Source organism: Lontra canadensis, unplaced genomic scaffold, assembly GCF_010015895.1.
Source record: "Lontra canadensis isolate GAN:19392208 unplaced genomic scaffold, GSC_riverotter_1.0 scaffold66, whole genome shotgun sequence".
NCBI lineage: Eukaryota > Metazoa > Chordata > Mammalia > Carnivora > Mustelidae > Lontra > Lontra canadensis.
In genome coordinates, this window is record NW_022631060.1 from 10,354,502 (window position 1) to 10,364,536 (window position 10,035).

General features: G+C 63.7%; 1 protein-coding gene across 1 annotated transcript; it reads right to left on the bottom strand.

The window, feature by feature from the left end:
• Window positions 1–518: 518 nt before the first annotated feature.
• Window positions 519–7,058, bottom strand: MRPL23 (mitochondrial ribosomal protein L23). Its single transcript, XM_032879770.1, has 5 exons — window positions 6,958–7,058; window positions 5,326–5,448; window positions 4,452–4,534; window positions 3,810–3,883; window positions 519–718 (listed from the first exon to the last, which is right to left on the bottom strand). The coding sequence occupies exons 1-5, from the start codon at window positions 7,029–7,031 to the stop codon at window positions 551–553; spliced, it is 522 nt and encodes a 173-aa protein (XP_032735661.1). The 5' UTR covers window positions 7,032–7,058; the 3' UTR covers window positions 519–550.
• Between the last annotated feature and the right edge of the window lie 2,977 nt (window positions 7,059–10,035).

The following is a 10,035-nucleotide window of genomic DNA, read 5'->3' on the forward strand; positions in this document are numbered from 1 at the left end:
GCTCAGCGCACAGCACCCAGGGCTCACGGAGCACGACCACAGGGGCCTGTGGCACACAGAGCCACTGGCCAGCTTGGCCGCTGGCACATCTCACAGCCGCAGCCCCTCGATGCACGCCCTGTGGGTCCTTCTAGGCTGTCCACCCCAGGGTGCCGACGGCCACTGCCCATGCTGTCCCGTCCCCGGGGCCTTCAAGCAGGTGGTCCTTTCCACCTTGTCCCCCGTTTCCCGCCTCCTGTTAGGTTGGTCTGCTGAATACCGCTTCCTCTGGGTCCTGCCCTGGACCCCTCCGTGCTCGAGAGCCACCGGCAGTGCCCCCGGTCACTCAGCGGGACCGGCCCCTGCCCGTGGCGTTCGCCTTGCCCCTCCTCACAGGCCGCACACGCGACTTCCTCACGAGACCCTGCTCGTGCACCCCCCGCCCCTCCCCGGCCTGAGGCTCCGAGGGCCGGACCGTGTCCCTGCAGGCCGGTGCCCTGTGTGCGGGGGCGCTGGACAGAGGACACAGAGCCTGGGGCTTTGCTCCACACGTGGGACTTTACTGGGGCTGTCACAGGCTGAACCAGCCGGGCACGCCGCCGCGCCGGGGGTCCTGCCGCTGCCGCTGCCGCTGCTCCTCCAGGAGCTTGTCCTGGATGTCGTCGCCACTGGGGCTGCCGTCGGGGCTCTGCTTTTGCTCGGGAAACAGGTCGGGGAACGTGAAGGTCTGTCCATGGGCCTGCCGGGGAGACAAGTCCTTGGGCTTGGACACCACACCGGCCCTGGGCCCCTCCTGCCCCAAGACCCCGGGGATGGCCACGCGGCTGCATGTCCGCGGCACTGCCCCTGCCTGGAACGCAAACACGTTGGCCAGCCACTGGCTTTTATCTCCCAGCGGGAAGCCAGGACTCTGGACAATGCCCCTCGTCATCGGCATTATCTCTTTGTGGAGGGGTGTCTGCAGAGGCCTCGTTAAAAGCAGCCCAGCCAAGTGCCCATTCACGGGCGCGGGGGCAGCCCGATCGGACCGGGGGGCAGGAGCGAAGCACAGGAAAACACGGCACAAATCACGTCTGGTGCCGCGCTGAGACTTTTTCCATCCAAAATACCTACAGGCCTTCACCCACATTAAAGCCTACCCCTCCTCCTGGCTCGGAGCTCGGCAAATAAAACGCATATAACGTACAAAGAAATGTACATATGCGGCAGTCTATAAATCAAGACCGGCTTTGCAAATTAACTGGTTTTACGTCTTTCACTAAAAGTTCAGAATGTGCCAGCGTCGGCCAAGCCCCAGCCCAGCCCCCCAGCACGTGTGCAGGGCACTGGCCCTCGCGGGCGCGGAGGAGGGGGAACCCCAGCCACAGTGAGGTGCCCTTTCAGCTCGCCTCAGCTCAGGGAGCGGCCCCCCAAGATCGGGGCACGGGCGTGGGGGAGTGAGGGAGGGGGGCGCACACCAGGGCAGCACTGTTTCCAGACGGGCAAAAAAGCATGGAGGACGGCATCCGTATCTGGAAAATTTTAATAAGTAAAATCAGTAAAGTGCACTGGTTCTTGGAGACCCTTGTTTTGTAAAGAAATTTGGCTTTGGGCAGGCGGCCAACTATGATCTGAAACAGCCCGCACGCCCCACCCGAGGGGAAGGTTTATAAATTCTGGTACATGGCGCGGCGTGCGGGCCCGAGTGCAGACCGCGGGGCCGTGTGCCCTCGGTAGCCGGCCGGGCGCAGGACGAGCTCACCCAGCTCCACGTGGCACCTTCTTTCTTTTGTAAAACCCTGAGGGCGGCAATTTCCACGCAGGCTGACTGCCCAGAACAGGGACTTACGTTTAACACATTGAGGTGATTTTGCTGGTTTTCTGAGGGGTGGGGGGGACCCGAAACGACATTTTAAAATATAAACACCAAGATGCCAGTTTGCAAGAGCTCTGGGAACACGGAGCCGGTGGGGGTTCTTCCCTTCTCACCAGAGTCCAGAGCCACTTGCGGGCGCCCTCTCTGGGGACTGTCACCTTCTGCTTTCCCAATGTGAACCCTCGACCCCCTTCACAGCGCAGAGAGAGTGGGTCAGCAGAACAGGCCGGGGAAAGAGCAGTGTGGGAACCGGCCCTGGGCCGACGCTCCCAAGCGCCCCCCGGGCCACCGCCTGAGCCCCAGAGGGCTTCGGCTGGCCGGTGACGTGCGGCGGGCCGTGGGGGGGGGGGGCAGGCCCACAGAGATGTGTATCAGGTTGTCGGGGGGAACCATGGGGCCTCCACCCCGCCGGACAGGCTCTTCCGCAGCAGTCAACTCAAAATAGATTCGGAAACTTAATTTGTGCTCGTGATTGACCCTCTGTGTGCTTTACAGTTAGCTCTGTTTTTAGAAGCCCTAGAGCGGGGCCCATGGGGACACGCTGGGAGAGGTCGGCCCCAGCAAAGGGGGGCAGAGAAGGGACCCCTTCAGGGGGCAAGGGCCTGAGCTTCCTGCTGGTCGGCAGGCCGGGCGGGGTAGGCTGGGCCGGGGCGTGCAGGACTTGGGGGCAGGGGGCCCACCACGAATGTCGCTGTGGGCCGGCGGGAGCCCTGCCCAGTGGGGTCCCTGCCCCCGGCCGCACTGCCTGGTTTCACGTGGGAAGAGAGGCGCGCCCCGTGGCAGCTGCACCCACGGGCTCGGAGCGGGCTGAGGTGGGGCCCGGGGAAGAATGCGAGGGCTTGGCTGACTCAGAAGCCACTTGTAAGCGTCGCTGGCCCGCGGAGGGCCGGGTGGCGAGTGCCCGCGCAGGGGGTGTCCGCCCGCACGCGTGACAGAGACAGATGGCCTGATTTCACACTCAGGACACAGGCGCCTTTATACGGCCAACGGGCGCTCTCTCCACCTGGGTTGGCTGCTTTTATGCACGGCAAATATCAGGCCCAATAATTACACGGGCTGTTTAGAACAACAACTGCGACTGTTTCTCAGAAAAGCTGCCACGCTAACCCGCTCTCCTAACGAGCGGCCTCCTCTCGCCCCAGGAGGCCTGCCCTGGCGAGGTTTGCGCAATAGCGCTACTGCCATCTAGCGGCCACGGGCGGCTGCCTCCCGCCGCAGGCTCAGCGGGAGCAGTCAACACCTGTATGGAAGAATCCAGAAGCCCCCCCCCCCCCCCCGGGGTTTCAAACAGTGGGGGCAGCGAATGCACCCTGGCAGCAGGGCCATCCCTCGCAGGTTTGCACGCAGGTGGCGGGGGACAGGCCGTCTTCGGGAGGGCTCATCTGCCGAAGCTCCTCTGGGGTCCCCGCGGGAAGGGCAGAGCCTAAGCAGGGGCTCTGGGGCTGTGGGTCGGCCTCTACCCTGGACGGAGATGGGCAGTGGACCCTCTCCCCATGCCCCAGGACGGGCAGGAGACACAGTCAAGAGAAGCGGGCAGAATGCGGCACAGCTCTGCAACCCAGCCCAGAGGGGAGGGGCTCGGCCAGGACCCCGGGGCACCCGCAATGGGTCCAGCTCTAAGGTCCAAGCCATCAACTGCCTTCCCCGCCCCCGTCCTCCAGGGGCCTGTCCCTCTGAGGACACGCTCTCCAGAGCCAGGAGCTTTGGTTTCCGTCTAAGCCCAGACCCCCTGGGCCTGGGTGGGCCTGCCCAAGCCCACAGCGCATTCGAAGTCCAAGGGCACGACACAGCGGGCCGGCGCCATCTCCTCCCAGGGGCTGACTGTCCTCTGAGCCCCAGCCTGGGGCTTCGCTGGGATTAGGACTACGTGCAGGCTCTGCCCCGCTGCACAAACACGTCCCCCCGCCCCCGCACCAAGGTCACGGTGGTGGTCAGTCACGCCCGGCACCTGGGCCTCTGCCCGAAGCCCACTCACCAGCTGCACGTAGGCAACCTTGTAGTCGGGGCTCTTCACCCTGACGTTCCTGTGGTCCCTCTTCCTGTTGGAACCTGGGGGGGGGGGGCACAACACACTGTACTCCGAGCGCAAGACCTTCAGTCCAACTCATCCAGGAACCCACTTTCAGAAAGAAGCAAACACGTTGGACTTGGTTGGTCTCCCACAGATGGCAGTGGGTCCCACCCGAACGTGACCGGTTTGTGGGTCCAGAGTAGGCGTGAGGAGCCAGCGCCACCACTGTGGGTCTCCGCTCCCCAACGGGTCTAAAAGAAATCAGGAGACCCCTTTCTCCCATTTGTCAGCACAGTGACCCTACAACTCAGGGTGCAGTGGGGGGTTGGGGCCCACGGTAGAAGAATAAGGGGGTCAGGGAACCAAGAAGAAAGCGCTCTGCTGACCCTGCTTCCGAGGCAGTCGAGGGCAGAGCCCAGAGCAGGAGCGGGGCTGCCCACCCGAGCTCCAGCCCCGGCTCTGCCCCGTCGGCACTGTGGGCCCGGGAAGCCACTGCAGCCCCGAGCACCTCCGTTCCCGGGCAAGAACCAGCCCCCCGCAGAGACTGGGATGAGGCCTCCTGGGCTCGCCCACCCCCACCAAGGGCAGCAGGGGCCTGGCACGCACCATGCTGCACCCTTGTCCGCACAGTGGCCACAGGCACGTTGTAGATACGCTCAAGGTAGTTCCGGAGGTCCACCCTGGTCATCCTGGGATGGAGATGGAAGAAAAGCAAGTCCCAGCCAGGCTGAGATGAACAGCAGCCACGTGACCCCACCCGGGGTCTCTCCCGTGCCCCGCATGCAAGTAGGGGGAGGCCGCAGGGAGCCTCGTGCTCACTGGGGGCCAGGCTCCTGCGCAGAGCTCTCCCCAGGGAAGGGTCAGTGTGGGGGTGCCCGCGGCTGCCAGGAGCCCAGCCCACCAGGGCCAGTCTCGTGCACAGCTGCTATCCCACCAGGCCCTTTCCTAAAAATGGTGGCGTTGGTGGGTTAGGCCCCATCCTCCTTCCACCTGAAATGGCATCGTTGACATGGCCCTGCCCAGCCACCCCCAGACCCTTGCGCTGGGACAGTCACACCCTGAGGCTCTGCAGCAGGGCCCTGCAGCCTGGGGACAGGGTTCTGTGTCCCTCTGGCGCTGGGGGCCTCAGTAAGGGAACCACCAGGAAAACTAGGTTTTTGGAAGCTGCGATAAACAGCTCTGAGAGCCTGGGGCCAGGCGCCTGGGAACAGCGGAGCTCCACGCAGTTAAAGAAGTGTGGGGCCTCCCTGCGGGGGGGAGGGGGCAGTAGTTGGGGGCTGGGAGGGCGTGGGGGGCAGCCTGGCCTCACCCGAGGCTCTGCAAACAGCAAGCCCTCGGTCAATATTTGCAGAGCAGCTCAGAGGGCCGCCTGTGGTGTTTTCACAGCGGGGAGAAGCCCCACAAACGAGCCAGGAGCCAGGTTCTGTGACCCCCGCAGATCTAGGGGACACTCCCCGGCTTGCATTCCTCAGGGGCTTACTCCATGGGGATCCGGAACTGCACGGTGTCCTCAGGCTGGGCCGTGCCGGGCCGCACCAGCCGAATGAAGAAGTTTGTTCGGAAGACGCGGAGCTGGGGGTTACCCAGCTGGTACAGAGGGTACCTGGGGGAGGGGGATGCATCCGTGTCAGACACCGAACACAGGACCCCAGGGTCGCCCCTGGCGGACCTCCATTTGTTTACCCACCGCAGCAGCAGCAGGAAGCCATGGGGGCAGTTCTCCACAGGCCAGCGCCCCAGGGTCCCCTCGGTTCACTGCACGGTTCTGCCCAGCGTGGGCCCCAAGACTCGTGTGCCCACCAACGTGTGTGGGCTGCGGCCCTTAGGAAAGGACTGTCGAGTGCCTCAAGCAATTGGCCTGCCGTGGGGCCGCAGCCCCAGTTCAACCGCAGCAGGGGCGGGCGTCACTTGCACACACTCTGCGTGAGGGGGAGAAGCACCCATCACCGGGACCTGTTAACCCCCACTCCCCCACCCTGAAAACCCCTCAGAGTGAGCAGAGGCCGCTGGAGAGCAGTGAGAGGTCACCACCCACGGCCACTGCCAAGTGCGCCTGTGCTCTAGGTTCAAGACAGCACCACAACCAGGGGAGGAGGGCGCCTTCGGTCTGCGGGGGCCAGGCCTGGTGGGTTGGGCATGCAGGGACCCGGCGCCATTGCGGGTCTCACCTGTAAGCCTGGGGGCCACTCTGCAGCCCTGCCCGTGGCCCCTGAGCTTGGTACGACCAGCACCCTGAAAGGGGGGCTCAGGGAGACCAAATTCTGTGCTGGTGAGGATGAGGAGGGCCAGGAGGTGAGAGGAACAGTGAGCCTCTGGGCTGAGCAGGCACCTGGGGCTCTGGGAGGCCAGGGCACCTGTAGGACGGAATGGTCACATGCCATCTGCCTGTGACCAAGTCGCTTCGTGGCAGCTGTCCAGCAGGGTGGGCACTGGGGGAGGCTGGAAGGACAGCTGATGAAGGCTGCGGGCCTCGTCCTCTCTGGCCGGGGAACAAGAGGCCTGCCTTGTTTTACCCTCCACTGGAGTTAGGGCCAATGGTCGGCCACCCAAGGGCTCACTTATTCCCCCTGCTGACCAGCTGTGGCAATGCAGGGGGGCAAGGGCAGCCCTGGGGCAGCTGTTCGGCTAAGGACGCGGGGTCTCAGACCCCGCCTGGGGCTGGAGGGTCGCCCAGGTGAGGGTCAGAGGCCTAAGGCGGGCAAGGCAGGCCTCTCCCCTGGCGTCCAAGGCCTCCACCTCCGGGCCCCCCACGCCCGGCCCGCACCGCCGGGGGCCCCCTGCCCCTCGGCCCGCTGGACCCTCCCGCGGATTCCCCAAGCCCGACCCTGCTCAAGGGCAGCTCCCGACTGCCCCGGCCTGCTCCCAGCACAGCGCGCTGGCGGTCTGCCGCCAGCCCTACCTCCCCGGGGCCCCGAGGGTGACTCACCCGCGCCCCCGCCCTCCCCCGCGCCCCCCCCCCGAGCCGCCCCGGCCGCCGCGTGGACACGCCGACCCACGGCCAAGCCCGCCGGCCTGCCTGCTCCTCCGGCCCGCGCCCGCCCTCGGCACCTGCCCTCGGCACCTGCCGGCGCGCCCCCCCCCCCCCCCCAGGCCCGCGCCCCCGGCCACTCACAGCACATTCCGAGCCATCGCCGGTTTCCGGGCCGCGGACGGAAGGAGGGGCGCGCATGGCCTGCGTGGACCCATCACAGCGCCCCCTGGCTTCCGGGAGGGCCCGCGGCGCCCCGCCCACTGCCCCGCCCCGGCCCCGCCCCGAGCACCTGCCCCACCGCCCCGCCCCGTTAACCGGCCCCGCCCACTGGGTCGCTCCGCCCACGATCCGCCCACCGCCCCCGCCTATTGCCTCGGCCCCGCCCCGCGCACCTGCCCCACCACCCCGCCCACTGCCTCGCCCACCGCCCCTCACTGCACACCTACCTCACCGCCCCGCCCACCGCACCTGCCGCACTCACTACACCTGTCTCATTCTGCCCCACCTTCCTGTCTCATCGCCCCCGACTCACGTCCCTACCCCCCTGCTCTTGCCCCACCCACTGTCCCTGCCCCCACGCACCTGGCCCCTACCTGGCCTGCCCATCTGAGCAGCACCTCTGACCTGCATGCCCTGTAAGAGCCCAGAATCTCTCATGCCCCTGGGTCTCTCCCAAGTCCCGCACACCCTTCCAGCGTCTAGAACCCATTTTGCCCAGTCACCTCACTCTGCCCAGGTACCTCGCCTTGCCCGCTCCCTGCCCCTCACACCCCGCCCATGCCCTGCAGCATCCCCTTAGTCCCGCATGTCCCCCCCCACACACCCTTCTGCACCCCACACTACCCCATAGGCCATGCCCTGGTGCCCGCAGGAACTGTAGACCATGACCAGCCAGTCTTCCAGCTGCTGGCAGAGGTGGGAGGTGGGAAAGTGGGAAAGGGGTGGGTGCGTGGCCCTCATCTGAGGCCGGTCTCTCCACCTGGCCAGGGTGCTTTCATCCCTTCCCTGATCTGGGGCTCCAAGGCCCTCACAGCGCTTCTGGGCAGCCCTGGGCCCCTCTTCCCATCCCCTGGGCCCCCTTTGCCCTACAGCTTCCCATACAGCCCTTACTCAGGGGACGCCCGCTCTGTAGGGCACATCTGGGACCCAAATGCCCCCTCCTTCCAACCTGCATGAAGACTTTTGGGGAGGGCCAGGTTGCAGCCTCCTCCTCCAGCCCAAGGCCCCACGCTTGACCCATTTGCTGTGCATCGTGGCTTCTGGCCGTTCCTCTATCCCCTTAGCTGCCTCTCCCCCACCACAGTAGCCCGTTGACTCTGCACCAACAGCAACTTCAATGCTCTTCAGAGCCAGGAGGACATGAGGGGGGTGTCAGGCAATCTTCAGGGAGAGAATGGACCCCTAGGAATTAGGGAAAGGGTCTCACCTCTAGGGTCGGGGTGGATCGTGGGGAAGGCAGCAGGGAGGCTGAAGCTGATGGCTGTCCCAGGCTGAGAAAAGGAGAGACTGGGTTGTGGAGAGGGGCTGGAGTGCCCTCCTTCTCCCTGTGTTTGGAGTAAGTGGGTTCCCCTGGAATGAAGATACTAAAGATGAGGGGCAGGCACTGGGGATAGGTTAGCTGCGACAACGGGGGTGGCCTGCCTGCTGGAGGAGGCCCAGAGAAGGCAGAAGGGCAGGCCCCCAGTCCCTGTGCAGGAAGAAGTCAGTGGAGAGGAAGCACGCTGAGTGGCAGGGAGAGTGAGAGAGCTGGATTATGGGGGTCCCCGGGGCCAGGAGGCTTCTTTTTAGGAAGTGCTGTTTGACCTCCCAGGCATGTCATTGTTTGGGAAGGGCCTTTGGAGGTGTGGCTGGATGCTGGACTCAGATTTGCGTGTGGCTCAGTGGGGGACAGCTGTCAGTGGACTCGGTGTGGGTTGAGGGGGGCTGCTGCCCCAAGGAGAGGGGTCACGTCTGAATAGGGAGCTGAGGTCCTCACGGAGGGTGAGGACAGGGATGGGGTCTCCACTGTGCCCTCGACACTCAGCCCCCACCTCTCTGATTCTCTGCGCGTGGGGCTCCTCCCCAGCAGGCCTGGGGTTTCTCAGCGGAGGCTGCTGTCTGAGCCTGGGGCACCCGAGAGCCCTTCTCTCTTCCTCCTTCTCCGGTCTCATCAGATCCACGCTCCGATAACTTTTTATTTGTTTGTTTTCAATTGTTTTTAGTAGACGTTGTTTTTAGAGCATTTTCAGGTTTACAGAAAAATTGCACACAAAGTACCAGGAAATTCTAGTGTCTACCTTCCTCTCCCCACCCGCTTCCCTACTGTTAACAGCCTTCACTAGCTGGTCTCTTTGTTACAATTGATGGGCCGAAACTGAGACATTGTTACTGACTGAAGTCTACCATTGACCTTAGGATTCACTCTTGATGTTGGATGTTCTGTGAGTTTAGAGGAAAGTATAAGAACATGTATCCACTATCATGGGCTCATGCGGAGTAGTTTCATGGCCCTAATCCCCTGTGTTCCTCCTGCTCACCCCACTTAGGCCCCAGCAACCACTGATCTCTCTGCTTTTGCCATCGTCTAGCCTTTTCCGGAAGGTCACATTGTTGGAATCCCATAGGGTCTTGCCTTTTCTTATGGGTTTCTTTCACTCAGTAAGATCCAATTAAGGCTCCTCCATGTCTTTTCATGGCTCGATAGCACATTTCTTTTTAATATTGATAACACTTCCTTGTGTGGGTGGGTCACCATTCATCCGTCCACCTGCTGAAGGCCCGCTTTGCTCCTTCCAGGTTCTGCCAATTCCGAGTAAAGCTGCTACAGACAGCTGCGTGCAGGCATTTGGGTGGACATGAATTTTCGACTCCTTTGGAGACACACTAAGGAGCACCCCTGCTAGATCGTATGGAAGAGTGCGTTTAGTTCTGCAAGGAAATGCCCAGCTGGCTTCCAGAGGAGCTGCCCTGTCCCGCATTCCCACCGGTGCTGAGAGAGCGTTCCTGCTGCTCCTTATTCCTACCAGCATTTCATGGTGTCAGCGTTTTGGATGTTGGCTGTAGTGACAGGCGTGCAGGAATGTACTTCTTTTATCTTCGCATGCGTTTTCATTGGCCAACATCTGACACCCCCACCTGCCCCCCACCATGTGCTGGTGCCAGGGAAACCTCGGAAGTGATGGGAGCTGGCCCAGGGGAGGCGGAGCCCCCCGTGGACAGATAAGGAGTGGGGCCAGGCAG